We start from the raw sequence: 15,493 nt of genomic DNA on the forward strand, positions 1-15,493 counted from the left end.
TTACTAAAACTTCGGATATTTACTAAAACGTTTCGTTCGCAATTTGATCCTATCTTTTACTATGGATAATGCTTTTACGAGGGCGGTTTTACATACCTCGAACTTCTAGGTTTCCTTTTCTGGTTCACCCAACAAATATTTTTCTATGCACTTGTACTAGCTCAGTGCTTGTTCTCGTAATGTCGTGGTTGCTATAGTAATTTTTAAATTTCCGATACCGAGAAAAGCAAAAAAATGCGAATCTACATAATCAAGATACCTCTTCTTCCTCCTTCTCAATTTTAATGCAAGACCAAACATAAGAACTCATATCTATAATAGCAACCTACCATACATACATGTAAGCTAATGGGCATTCTAGCGGGAAAACGGAAAGGGATAAGTGACAGTACAGATCCAAAACATATTGGTTATAAAGTTAAAGGAACCTCACAATATGTTTTCTGAAACTATAAATTTTGTCATACATATTACTGCGTGGGTGCTGGATATATTCTTCCTTCTTAATGTAGACGTGAGTGAAATGTGGGCATTGCATAAACCAGACATTTAACGGCATAAACACTTTACTAACACACAAACAAAACAAGTAGTTAACACAAAAATAGAACCATATTGTATCACTATTACGCTGGTATACATCGGGTTACTTTCGTTACTTAGCTACTAACAGTCTCTTCTCTTCTCATATAAGTCATGCGAGAGAGAAGCGTTGCACGCCATTCTGCTAAATTGCGCATGCGTGGTAAAGGTGTGGTGTTCGCCTTCCCCGTTCCTAATCAAATCTTAAATTGCGCATGCGTGGTCATCACGTCATCACAAATTTAGTTGTCATGTATTATAAAAACGATAATTCAATTTCAATTATGATGCAAACTTGAATTTGCTTCAAATATTTTGCCTTGGAGTTCATATTTTAGTATCATCACTTTCATAAAAAAGCGGAGATATACTCATGCAATAAATATGAGAGTAATAATAACTTATCCTAAGTTATGTGATACTTTTATTGTTTTTGTGCAGCAGGGACTATTTAATGGTAGAAAAAACAATACAATAAACTTTCGCTGTATCCGGAAATAGTTCGGCTGTCACAAACGCAACCTCGACTGGCATTCTGCCAAAACATATATAATCGTCTAAAAGGGGGTTAATTACACTCCATGAGGTGAGAGGTCACGTGAAAGTTTTCTCTTTGTCAGAAAGAGGGAATTTATAGTACCGAGAGAGTGAAAGTCCACTTGTCGTTTAATCAGCTGTCGTCAGTTGTCTTTCTTTCGGGCCTTTTTATTAATATTCATAGAGATAAATACTAAGATTTGTATTGATTTGCAGCCCGGAAAAACAAGAACGTTGGAATTTTTATTTTATTTGAAATTATAACTACAATTACAATACAATAAAATTTACATATTGCGTTTGATTATAAAATAATATACGTATATCAGAACTAATTTGGAAAACACTCGTATTTTTACGAATATGTAATTAAATAAATGTACAAAATAAAACACAATGTAATAAAACAGCTAATTATAAATAAAGATCAGCTTATGAGCTTAGATTACTTAAAAGCAATTTTCTGTCTCCTAAGTCTGTGCCCTTTGAACGCCGTGGAAATAAATTAAATAAATTATGAAATTATAAAAAATTCCTTGGCATTTCAAAGAGCAGCCGATGAATTTTCAACAGAGCCACGTTTCTGAATTATATCTAAATGATATAAATGTGATTATATCTATAATTTAATTTTGATTTAATTTTTAATCCTCTGATAAATTAATTCATTTAGAAGCATATTGTGCGATTTTAATGCTATATATCACCTCAATGTGAAATTTCTCATCTTTTATGTATTATATATAATTATATATCAAGAGAGAGAGAAATAGATAAATAGATGTATAGAGAGCTTTTAAAGATATGACTATGAGGATTATTAACATAGAAAATTCTTAATATAAGGCAAATTTCCTTTCTTCTATAAATCCATATTGCTTAATATAGTGATTAAAGCTAATTTAAATATAAATGGGGTCTTCTGCTGTAACTAGAAACTTGTGTTAATGGCTTTCAGACCCTACTGGACTGGAAGCGAGTTATCGTAGTCTGAAACAAATCACTGAGACTAAAGAAGGCTAAAATAACAATTTTATTTAAGTCTTAAATGAACAGAAAGCACAGCCTGTGTGACAGGTAACGTAGTCGGAGACTACAAATAAAATAAATTACTTAAGCCGGCTCCAGATAATTAACAGAGCGTATTTTAAACGTCGGCTAGCAAGACGCTAAAGGCAGAAAGAAAGTTAGGTAGAACTCGGCGATAATACGTAACGGCATGACGAGGCTGACAGAAGAACTCTAAACGGCTTAAGTGCACAAACAATTAATTTGCATTCTGGTGAGAACTAAGGAAAACAGAAGTTATGGTAAAGGCTTATATCTAACTGGCTATTTTATATAAAATATCTTATATAAAAAACACTTGATTTTAAAAACAAAATAAGCTGGGTATTCAGTGATCCTGCTCTCTTCAAATTCTCAAACTATATACTTGTCTGCTGCCTCTTAACTGTTTCGGTTATGTATTTCAGTGCGTTTGTTATTTTAATTACTTTTACATACCTCTACCAAAGGCTTACATTGCAAAGCTCTATTTTCACTTATTAAAGGTGTATGAATTTTTCAGTAATTTTTAATGAATATTCGAGGAATTATTTGATTTGTTACGTAACGGAAACTACAAATCTCTCATGCATAATAATACCATGTAATATAAATTTTATTTATGTCTGACGCAATTTAAATTACAAGGGCCGGTAGGAGGCCAGTACAAGGGCCTTCCTGTAGGAGGGACAAATTTGTATCTTGCAGCATAGGAGAGTAATAATTGAAGAATGATTGAGGAGTATTAAACACTGTTTAAATTTTATATCGAAAACACGTTCTAGACGTATGTGTTTGGTTTGGATTCATTTATACGATTACGGAAAATCACTCAAAAGCTATCTGCCTAAGGGAAGGGATACTTTCGTGGAGGACATTCTATGCAAAACTGATTCGTATACACATGGCGAAAACCATAAAAATGTTCTTCTAGCCAGTCCGTTCGCCGGGATTTGAACCCCAAACCGAACTACCAGTATTCACCAACTTTACCGCTCTGCCGCTGGTGGGCCCTGCCGCAACATGTGGATGGCTTTAAAAGAGCAAAATGTAAATTGCTCTTTGCCAGAACATTAAAGAAGTAAAATGTGTACAATTTTGTATCAGTGACTGAAAATCAATTATTTATGCTGTACAATGCAAGAAAAATTCTGCAAATTTTCGGATTTTTTTATAAAGCCATATATTGATTTATAATATTTATGTAAAACTCTCTGAGCAATACATTTTTAATTAATTTTGATCTCGTTTTGTAAAGACGTATCTTATAAATATGAAAACCAAGAGAAATAGTATGAAGAAATGCATTATAGGATAGAGAAAAGAATATTTATGAAAAATGTTTATAGACTGTAGTGTGTCAGTCTTATTGAAAATTAGTGATTCATTCTTATTTGTCAGAAGAATATGGTGCATGATTACATTTGGTAAAAATTAAGTTATGTTGAGAAAGCAAACTTTTCTGTTAACATCAAACGAGATAACGTAAAAATGAAATACCTTGCAAAAAATAGAAACATTACGGAAATTATTTTTTAAAACAAGTTTAGGAGTAAACACCAGAAGATTTTCCCACGGTGAAATGATAAGAGTCATGTTTTTATCTGATACATTTCAAATTTATTTGTACATCAAACTTCTGAAAGTAAACCTGATATCATTCTGAGAGAAAACATATGTTATATATACATCCTTTAAACAGTCATATCTGTTTTGCAGTTGAAAGCCCTAAAGATACTTCCACTAGAATTATAAAGTAGGTAAGATTTTTGTTGATCGCAATTTTGCATTTTTTTCTACCTAGTTCAAATTTCAGTATTGTCATTTTAATGCACATTTTCACATGATTGTTGACAATTTAAACAATGTTTCAGATTTTACGTTTTGGGTGCAAGTCGGATATTATAAAAAATTTTCACTTTCGTCACATGCTTTTGACTGATAACATCCTAATTTATGTCATAGTATCGAATCAAGTTTCTCTTAATGAAATCAGAAATAATATAAAATAATGCAGAAGAAATAATCAAAAAAGAGCAGTTGTACAGACTACAGCATAACGTTAAATTACTTTTACTAAGAGAGTTTAAAAACTACAATTCATTTGACTACTATGTTTATGTACATCTGAGCAAATATACTCTATATTTAAACAAAGGTTTTGCTGTTTTGGTTTCATGGAACTAAAAAATTTCTAATGCAAAATCTGCACCGAATTTATTTCTAATATTTAGCAGTTTTTATAATCGTATATGAAATGTCGCTGTTCTCTGACTGAGAATAATTTGCTGATGAAATTGACTTAATAAATAATTTGAAGTATAAATCCATAAAAAAAAAAGATAAATAAAACAGACTAGAACTTTGAAGGAGCAAACGCAATTTTGTCAGCTTTTCTGGTAACGTGGAACTGAAGTCTATTTTAGCAACAAACTTAACTATCTTTTCTAGAAAATGTAGAGAAATTTAATTACTATTAAAGAAAGTTTAATACTTGAACAATATTATTAGAAATACATAATTGGTATTATTATGAATTACATTTATATTCATAATATTTTTTCTTAGCCTTTCAAATTAGCAAATTACTTGAGATTACATGAAAGGTGATGGGAGTCACAATTTTTCTCAAAAACTAACTATGACTTATAGAGAATAACTTAATAATTATGTGTTAACCAATTTATATTTTTTAGCTTGTTCTCCATACATACAGATGCTGTTAGCACATTTTTAGACGATTTTCATTGTATTTACAGAAATATTTTACCTAAATGTTTTGGGATTTAAATGTCCTGTTTGATAACCCTTATTCTTCACTATCTTTCTTCGTCTCAATTTCAAGACAATAAAGCTTTTGTAGCATCGGAAGAGATATTTTATTCCATTCTACTTGAACGGCTTTCCAAAGTCCAACGAGGGCTGTAGGTCGACGTTTGGACCATCCACTTTCTGGAAGTCCCAAAACTCAAAAATCCATCGGCTATACATCAGCAGTTTAAGAAGGAATATGAATCAAGGGTATGGCATTGATATCCGTTTCACGTTCCATTTTTTTTTTCTGGAAATAAGAGTGGATTTTGACTTGTGGCTTCTTGCTTTGTCTTGATGCAGTTCTACTGATTCATGGTACTGTGGGTAAAAACATGGTATTTTATACTCGAAAATTTGGTATAGCATATGTTTCTGCTAATATGTGGAGTTATTAGTATTTTTTCTCTTCTCTCTTTATTTTTAATTTATCGTTATATGAAAAACCAGCAACAATCATAAATCTCTTTGAAAACCTTTCTGTAGATTCTTTGAAGTATATTTTAAGATTTTTTCCCTCCTCTTTGATGATAATAAATAGACCTCTTTTTATTGAAGTCATTTAACCACAACCAAGATTTATGTATTTTGACATAAAGTTTTCCATTTTTGTCCAGATATTTCTCCTAAAGAATCCTGCAAAGCGTTCTGCGTTCGGTGATATGTCTTGGAGAAAGATGATGCACATTATATTTTTTCGCCTTTTTAAAACTCAAGTCAGCATTCATCACTTTTTTACAGTTTCACTGAAAGTTTTAGTGATTTTGCAACTAAAGGATTTATTTTAACATTAAAAATCTTACTTTTGCAACACTCGAAACATTACAGTTTTTGCTTGATATCTGGAGGAATTTTTCCACTTGAAGCCAAACTCTGACGTTTTTCTCCTTTCTTGTTGACAATATTAGGCAATATTATCTACTGTAGCTCTAGATATCGCAAAACCGTAACTTTTACAGAGTTTTCTTTTTCTTTTTCTTTTTTCTTTTTTTTTTTTTTTTTTTGTAACTAGATCGGAACAGTTTTAACCGGACACAGCACAAAGCCAAAGCCTTCCATCCATTGCTTCTTTAAAAGCGCATTTTGCATTAAAACAAAACTGTCAAGTAGGAGATGATAATTTATACTTTTAAGAACATAGCTGCGTGAAAAAAATTCGAAGCAAAGGACATTTTTATGGCACAGAAAAATCGTCTAACTCAGCGTACATAAAAATACACGAAATATGCATTTATTCCTTAACCCGAAGTCTTTTGTTCTTGCTTTTTGTAACGAAAAGTATATTTATCAAGTCTTTCTTTTTATCAGGAAGCCTACCAATATCATCTCAAAATGCGGTCCCTAATTTTCGGTCTTATGATCTGGATAACCTTAGTGCAGTGGATATCTGTTTCAAATGCAAGTAAGTCTACTTCTTCAAATGAGAGGAAAATAATTTTAATCTTTAAAATTTTACAGATGCCTTGATCATATTTTAGTTATAAACTTTCGAAACAACTGAGAAAATTCATTAACATATATAAATTTTCTATCGATTATCTTTTTAATTAGTGGATAATCTTTTGTTGGAGTTTGAGTACGATATTAAAACAAGACAACAGACCTAACGGATTTACTGTGATTGTTACATCCCAAGAGCATATTGGAAAGAGGACCTGATTTCTTATAAGATACTGTGTAAGATGTTGAAAGCATTCAACTTTGAGTATGTTATATACTCTATGGGCAATTGTAGGAGCACGAAACTTACTTACCTTCCATTTAATTAATAAGAACATCTTACATAATTTAAACAGAAAATTTTTGACGAATGGATATTTAATGTTTGCTAAATATTCGTGACAAAGAAAGTGAAATTACAGGAAATGACTAACTTAGATCTAATGATTAACTGTAAATTCTTCGTGTTATCCTTAAATTGTGGAAAAGCATTAGATGAAAGACAGTAAAAATACTCCTCTTAGGTAGATAGGGACACCTATCTTTAGGGAGACAGTGCACTTTTCAATTATCGAATTAATCCTACCCATTGTATAAATTCTTGCTGCTGCTGTTCTCTATTCTGAAAAGTATATTAACACGATATATAAAATTTAAACATATCTGCGCTGTAATGAATCTAAATAGAAAGCTAAACGTTTTGTTATAATTTCTTTTTTATTGTTAATAATGACAAATGAGAAACTATAGTTGTCTTTATAATAAAGTAAAATTTTTTTCAATCAAGTGAAGAACAATGCAACAGTTTGTGAAAATAGGATCAGCTATTTTTTTACTCTTAAATCATATGCCCTCTTCTGGTAAAGTTAAAAGCAAGTGTAGAGGAAGAACAGGCGCTCTAACAAACAGTAATCGTGTTGCGGAAATTGGAAATTATTTTAAAATAAACTGTAGGCTCGCCTCTTTTCTTGTTTAAAAAATAATAGTTAAGATTTTTACATCCAACTAACTTGGTGACCAACATATGGAAACAATTGGAGACATAAATAATTTAATTATTTCATTATGTGCAATATGGATCATCACATATATTTCCTTTTTCCTAATGCAAGCTGCAACTATACAGATACGTAATGATTGCTGTTCAGTAAGATTCGAGATTTTCCACAAAATACCTGAAAAGTGATTTTAACTAGTGTAATATACAAGTAATAAAACCTCATGGATACGTATTATATGTTTGGTATAATTCCTGCTACTTCATTAGATTACTGAACTCAGAATACTTCAGAGAGAAATAATATAATTTTTAGTTTAAAAAATGCGATTTGCTTTTTAAACGAATTAAGAATAAAATACATTGACTCTGGTTGAAGCCAGGCTAAAATTTTATACCTTTTCTCAACATATTTTTGATTGATGGCTTAGTAAATGAATAAGATGTGGAAACATATGAAATCGCTGTTACACTGGAATTTTGCACCAGCGTCTTGCCGTCTCATCATAATGATAATTAACATTGATTTGATATGATTAAAATAAATACTTCCTTCCAAATTTAATTTTAAAATCCCTAGCTTTGTTGTGCAAACTGTTTAAAGTGCGCGAAATAATTGTATGCATTGACTTTAGTTAGGCACTGAGGGATAAATGTTTATTTATTTAGTATGAGATAAATGTTTATTATTAGTTTAAAATGTATGTATGGGTAGCATAAAAGGGCTATCTTCCTAACAGAAGGAATGCCTTTCTAATATTCTATTAGAAAGAACTTTCTAACGGAAGATGGCTCTAATTCACTTAACACATGGAGAAAAAGCATGAAAACATACAGCATCCAACCCTCTTCCTGCGATTCGAATTTGTGTAGATGTATTAATGTCATAGATTTTTATGCCACTAAGGAATAAAATTGGAATTACTTACTTCTATTTTTTCTTATTAAACTGTAGTGTATACGAAAAACATTCAGGCTTCCTGAAACTATTGCCCCCTGATCGATTTAGTGGTTAGTGCTTTTTGGTTGCTGTACCGTTTAATTCTGGTTCGAATCCTGCAGAAAGCTTGGATATTTGTAACTGCATAGAGACTGTTGCGGCATGAGATACTTAAAATGCACGGCAGGCTGAAAGTGCTTTTGGGGGTTTGGTGGTAGAAGAAGAAGAGTTCTCCTCCAGGATTGGGGCAGAGTTTAACAGCTAGTCCGGCGGCCATTTATACCTGTGCCTGTAATAAGCTACTTCTTAATTCTTTCTGAGGGTGAACGCAATTTCATACTAAGCTACTAAGAATGAGTTTTAAAATTATCGAAAAACGAAGCATAACAATTTAGTATTCTTTTTAATACTTTAATAAAGAGTTGTTGTAAAAGTTCTAATACTAATAGTAAAAAGTTGAATACTAATTCAGATATCAATTCTCTTTAGAGCTGAGAAAAAAGATTTCTTCATGTGTAAAAGTGTAATGAAATTTAAAAAGACTGTAAGGTATCTCACGGAGATAACTATCAGTAAACTTTCACCCTAGTGTTATGCAGCTATGTTTTATTAACTTAAAGGTACTATTTCGAGAGTTCGCTTTAGAGGGAAAAAAAAACATAAAAACTTAAGCTTTGCAAAAGTCTTCTTCGTCCACCAACTGCCGAGCGGTAAAGTCGCTAAACATTGCTAGCACTACCCTGGTGTATATAAGCATTCCGTATCGCGCCACGCGTATAGGAAAAACCCTTGAACATACTTTCCGATGACATGATATTGTGTACGTTTGAGAACGCCTTGGAATAATGACGTTTAGGTGGGATTCCTATGGTTTTATTTTCGCTGAATGACGCACATGAGTGGCACGGAAGCAGGAAAACTGTTGTTTGTTTTCTTCGAATAATAATGCCGGATGAAAAATTTACATGTAGCTTTCTGATGATGGTCTTCCTTTTCATGAAATAATAAAATTATAAAATCCTCCAAGGATGTTGTTAATATCCGAAGCAATCGTAAATGCTTAGATGATATAAATAACTGAGTTCATGATTTTAGTACAAAAACCGAAACACAGACGATCTCTCCTAACTGCAATGACACTGTCTGCTCATAAGTATATAATTATCGCAATTTTATTTCAGTTCACATTGCATAAAATTTTTTCTTTGCAACTGTGTATGTTATTTCCATATTAATGTCCATGTCTTTCACATTTCTAATGTTCTATTACCTTAAATGAAAGAATATGCATTCAGCTTTATTGTTAAATTTAATACTCTGTATAACAAAAGAAATTTCTTTTTCTGTTAAACTCTATTCTTATACCAAAGACACAAAGCATATTACATATTAAAAATTAATAATATTCATAAAGTAATATTATCAATTCAAACATGCATATTTATGCTTCTCTGTTCCAAATCTATAGTAGTCTAAATTCAAAAATAAATTTTACTTTTTCAGTCTGACTGTGAATATCGTGAATTTACACTTTATTTTGTCAGCTTCTCATATTTTTGCTATTTTAAGAAACTGATTTGTATCATCCTTTCGGAAATTACATCCGCGAAGAATGGATATATAGTGAACATGAAATAATGAATTAATAAGAACGGTTTTAAATTAAAAATACTGTTAAGAATTTTATATTAAGATAACTAATGTTTGTAGAATTATAATTAAAATTGTTTTATTTCCTCGTGCAACGCAGCGCGAGATGAGTTTTAAGAGAAAGCTATGCCGGAAAAGTAAAAATACGGGAGCACATGCATTTAACATTGAATAAAAGTTTATCTTGGTAATTTATATTTAATTTGAATAAATGTAATTGGCTACTATGTTAGCTGTAACAGTAATTTCATCCTCATTTTGCTTTCCAGAAATTTATAGAAGCAGAATTTACTAGAAAGATCTCGCGCGGCTGGTTAAAAGCCATAAAAGCCGGATAGAGAGAGAGAGAGCATTCTCAGTTCAGTTGTTTAGTTAGCTGCTGTTGTTACTGTTGATAGGGTTAACTTTCTCTTTAAATGCGCTGTGTATTGCTTTCGATATTACGCTTTTAGTAGCTTAAAGTATAACTACTGTTTATATTGCGTGATATTTTGAACACTTGTACGAATATTTCGGAGGAAAATTCCAGCATTCTGTTATATTTCTTTTGATAAGGATACATTTTATTAATATGTTTCAGTTAAAATTTAAGTTTCACTTTAGAGCGTATTTGGGAACACAAAGAAACATCTTCTTGTCTATTATTAAATATTTAACTGGATTTCGATTTAACATGGGCTCACTAGCGGCCGAGTGGTAAAGCCGCTAAAAACTGGTAGTTCGGTCCTGGTTCGAATCCCAGGGAAGAGGCTGGCTGCATGGGCGCTTTCTTGGTTTTCTCCATGTGAAAAGTAACCCTTAGGGAGTCCACCACAAAGGCACTCCTCACCTTAGAGAGGCAGCTCTCGGGTACCTTGCCATAGCCAAATGAATCAAACCAAAAACATTGTCCTCGCTTATAAACACAGATAGAGCTACCAGGCATTTTGCTTTAATGCTGTCAAATTGTGCCATGTTTATTCCGTCTTCACATGACTATAGCTTTTCAGTATTCCAGTAAATTTCTTTTAGCAGTTTACATTAAATTAGTAATTTATAAAAATATTCAAGACACATTTTTACAGGTATATTTTGAAAAACGTATCAGAAGTATAAAAGCACAAAGTTTAACTTTATTAGATTAAAGAAATTAAAATTTTAAATTATTAAAGTAATTATCGGGCATATGTATTATGTTACTTGAGAACAGGTAGGAAAAGAACCTAAAAATATGAACAAATTGCAAATAATTCAAATGGTTTTTAAAGACACTTTAAAGTTTATTTTTCAAGACAAACGTTGCGTAATATGTCAAAAAGTTTTATTCACAATTCTGACAAGAGCCATATTATCCAGCTTAACTTTTGAGAAACATCGACGTAACATACACTACCCGACATTGAAAATGCAACACCGAGGAGTGACCAGAAAGTGATGAAACTCGGCAAGCGTAGCAAATAATGAACAAAAATAAGTGATGTTTATTTTGAAATGATATGCATAACACACAGCGTCGGCTCGGTAGGTTCTAGGAACGCCTTGGACGGCGATACACGAAGCAACACGTCTAGGTGCAGAGTCAATGAGAGTACGGATGGTGTCCTTCGCTTCAACCATTTGCCACAGTTCGTCTTCTGAAGGCAGGGTCTGCAAATGGCGTCCAATCACATTTCAAATGTGTTCGATTGGCGAGGGATGAGGAGAGAACTGTGGTCAGGAAAGCATCTGTACACCTTGCAGAGCATGTTGGCTGATGCGAACAGGGTGTGGTCGAGTGCTATCCTGCTGATAAAGAGCACTCGGCACTTCCTGAAGGTAGGGGAGTGTCACCGGCCGCAGCACATCATCCTCGTATCGTTGCGCCGTCATAGTGCTTTGTATACGAACTAAAGGTGACCTGGAATAGTACGCAATTGCGCCCCAAATCATGATGCCATGTTGTCGCGCGGTGAGGCATTGTACAATTGTTGGCTTTATTGGGCCTGTTTTTACATCGACGCCACACTCATACGCGATGACTATCGTGACTCACTCAGAACATGATCCTGCGCCATCCTGTCGCTCACATCGCTCGAACCAGGCACAATAGCAGACTTTGGCCTCTGTGATGTGAGATCAATGTCAGTCTTCCCCACGAATGCAGGCCACTAGCCAGCAGTCGACGGCAAATGGTTCTGGTCTACATGGGAACATCCAGGGTGTCTTGAACATGCAAGAATGGAGGTGGAAGTGGCTTGCGGTTGCGTCTATCACTCATGCTGTCGTCACTCTGATTGCACCGGCACTCCTAGAACTTGCCACATTTCCTCGTTCCAACCATCGTCGCCACAAACGGTGTACGTCCAGGTGTGTGTCAGCTGAGATTTGCCATATGGACCAACCTGCTCTTCTCAGTTCGATGCCCCTCGTAAAATCGTCTGTTTGCTAGAATTGCCTCCGTTGACGACGGCCTGTCATTCTTTGCTATTACTCGCGTCCTCTGAGACAAGAACAAATTTCTACAGTGAGTTTCCTAGCAGAAATAACGGCACGAAAATTCAACGTTCTACCGGTTCCCCTTCCCTTATATTTTCTTCAACATGCGCTGGAGAGCTGCACATTACAACATCGTTCGCATAACTCGGTGACATGCGTCTATCCTGAAATTCGCATAATTTTCGAGCCACTCTTTCTTGGTGTTGCATTTTCAATGTCGGGTAGTGTATTTAGAAAAGGCACGAGAATAAACAAGCAAAAATGCTTAGCATTTATATTTATGCTAATCCTTCGTTCTTTCGAAAATACAATAAATATTGTAATCTGTAATTAAGATCTCATAACGATATTCAGTCATCAAAATTAAATTATTATAAAAAAGATGTATTTCTTATCTACAAAGTTGAAAAGTAAAAGAAAATAAGAGGTAGAATAGATTATTAGAAATGGAAGTATTTCATGTAAATGCTCCTTACATATTCAAAAGGTTGAAAATTAGCAAAAAAGAAAAAGAAAGGGAAAGAAAAATTATATTTTGAAAGCAAGATTCAAGCATATAGATAAATGCTTTTTCAAAATTGCGCACTGATTTGCTCCAAACACATTTTCGATCTTAGAAATACTAACTGAAATGAAATTAATTAAAATGTTTGAGATATATGTGTCTTTGTTATTTTTTAGGTGAAGCTTGCAATGATTACGTAGATCGTATCCTAAGAGACCTAAAAGAGGATAAGGAATATTTTCAGGACCCTTACGAAATACCTGAAAAGTCTTTTCAAGTAGGCAAGAAACTGATTTTCATCAACTACACTGGAGAAGCAAGCATTTATGATGGGCACGTCTTTGGACTTTCATCTTTACATCGAGATGGTGATGTCATAATCGACAGGAAGAAAAAAACTCATCTCAAGATCTATTTAGGAGCTGGAGAACTAAAAATGCAGTGCAGTGGCAAAGTTAAGTTGATGGGACATGGACCAAATGTAAATGTGGATGCAAAAATATCATACGTGAATATGAAGCTTGATATTGTACCAACTTCTAAAGGATCAAATCCTAAAGTTGCGAATTTTAATATTGAAGATATAAAAGGCTTTGAAATTAAAGTAAAAGGTCTAGGTCCCTTAAATTTTATTCTAAATCCTTATATACGTATCATGACTAAATTCTTCAAAAATCTGATTAAGTTAGGAATTGAAAGCAGATTGAAGACATTTTTAGATAAGAAACTAAAGGAATATGTTATTCCAGAGGAATGTATTAATGATACGTTTAGGAGAAGTCTAGGTTTATAAAAGGCCCAACATTCTGAATTAAAAATAGTTCAAAGCCTATAAATATGTATGATAAACTCGTTAAAATATTAGAATAATATATAACTATCAAATTACATGAGACAAATTAATAACGTTTTAGTTACCTTTTCAGTAAGAAATATGAGAAAGGCTTGATTGCAAAGCTTTTACATTACTTGTGTTTTGTTTAGCAATTTGAACTGTAGATTTTAGAAGCTGATATCTCATTAATCAACTGAAAGATGTAAAAATTAATTTGTATTCTCATAATCAATATTAGTGTTAATCGCATTTTTGTCAAGTTAAATGCAATAATTTAGAACTTTTTATTTTGATTTAATCACTATTATATCACGCAATGGGAAACTATTAATTTTCCTTTTAAAACTGTAATGTTCCACTATCTTATTAAACTGTAATGCAATAAAGTTTTATGTGCTTCTGCTCTGAATATCCTATTTATCTGAAATGCTTAGTCACTGTTAAAATCAGTTTCTGCATGCATTCAAAATGACTGAACAGCAGAGGATACCTTTAATTGTAAAATATTTCAGATTGTAATGCATTCATATGTTTTTGGAAATCTCAAATTCTTTAAACAACTGAAGCTGACACAGTAATTCTATAATGACATATACTAGTAGCTCAAATTATGGACTGTTAAAAATAATTTTAAATAAAACATCTTCTAAAATCACTTGACTTAATCTGTCTACTGCGTAAGTCGAAAAGAATCATCTTCTAACAAATGGTTATAATAAATCATATAATAGGTACATATTTACCTTTGTTACCTGAATTAAATTCTTGATTTCTGAAGTTTTTGTCACTTATTACAGATGCTCTGTATAAGAAACTTTTGTGACATGACACACATCCACTCTGAAATCTAGAGGAGCAAATTACAATGCGCTGGTCACCTGGTTTCCAAAGCCGCAAGCTCCTTGTGATATTACAATTTTTAATTTACTTAGTTTGTTTTTATATTTGTGATGGGGGTATATTTAAAACGTTTCTTTTGTACCGCTATTGCCTTTCAGCCTTTATGGACTCAAAATGAGCAATCTCCATACCGTCGCGTCAGTTATATTAGATGTATTTCAAAGTGCGTGAAATGAAATGAACTAGAGTGTGTCATGTAACACAAGAATACCCAATACAATATCTATGGTGTCTGACAAGAAATTTAGATAGTTAAATTTAATTTAGCGTATCACAGACTTAAAATATGGCAATTAAATTTTTTTGCTATAGCTGTTTGCATAAAGACTATTCTTTTTGACTTAATGGGTTCACAACCCAAATGGCATAAGACCAGTTTGGAGAGTTTTAAGAAATATAAGCACTTTTTAAAAATTAGTGAAAGCTAATGAGGAAATCAAAGCCGTTTTCTTGATCTAATGTATGATAATAGTAATTCTAGTCTGTTAATTTGTCTAAGAAATATGCATATTAGAAAGAATTGATATAGAAAACATAATAAAACTCCACGCAGTTGCTTAGTTTATGCTTTGAGCAAGTTGATACAAATTATGGTATAGTATATATTTAGAGAAAACATCTGTATTTAGATAAATCGAGTATTTTGGCATAAAAAAATTTTTAGAGGCATTTCAATTCTTGATTATTTGGGGGGAGAGGGGGGACTGACACAACATTTGTTTCTGGGAGTGACATAGTTAAATATTATATTGTAATCTTATTCAGATGCTGTTGAAAACAATATTAAAAACACAG

General features: G+C 32.6%; 1 protein-coding gene across 2 annotated transcripts; it reads left to right on the forward strand.

The window, feature by feature from the left end:
• Positions 1-3,786: 3,786 nt before the first annotated feature.
• On the forward strand, positions 3,787-14,207 carry LOC118183290 (mite allergen Lep d 7-like). Of its 2 annotated transcripts, none has more exons than XM_035352767.2 (3): positions 3,787-3,922; positions 6,286-6,379; positions 13,140-14,207. In XM_035352767.2, exons 2-3 carry the CDS (start codon positions 6,310-6,312, stop codon positions 13,754-13,756), a joined length of 687 nt encoding a protein of 228 aa, XP_035208658.1. In that variant the 5' UTR covers positions 3,787-3,922; positions 6,286-6,309; the 3' UTR covers positions 13,757-14,207. The 2 variants fall into 2 exon arrangements, with proteins under 2 accessions (XP_035208658.1, XP_035208659.1); XM_035352768.2 differs by having other exon boundaries at positions 3,799-3,926.
• The last annotated feature ends 1,286 nt before the right edge of the window (positions 14,208-15,493 follow it).

Source organism: Stegodyphus dumicola, chromosome X2 (assembly GCF_044657685.1).
Source record: "Stegodyphus dumicola isolate Sdum_Otavi_A_Nest chromosome X2, ASM4465768v1".
Lineage (NCBI taxonomy): Eukaryota > Metazoa > Arthropoda > Arachnida > Araneae > Eresidae > Stegodyphus > Stegodyphus dumicola.

Coding starts and splice junctions, on each gene's coding strand:
- LOC118183290 (XM_035352767.2), top strand. CDS start 6,310: ATGCGGTCCCTAATTTTCGGTCTTATGATCTGGATAACCTTAGTGCAG. Junction 6,380..13,139: donor GATATCTGTTTCAAATGCAA/GTAAGTCTACTT, acceptor GTTATTTTTTAG/GTGAAGCTTGCAATGATTAC.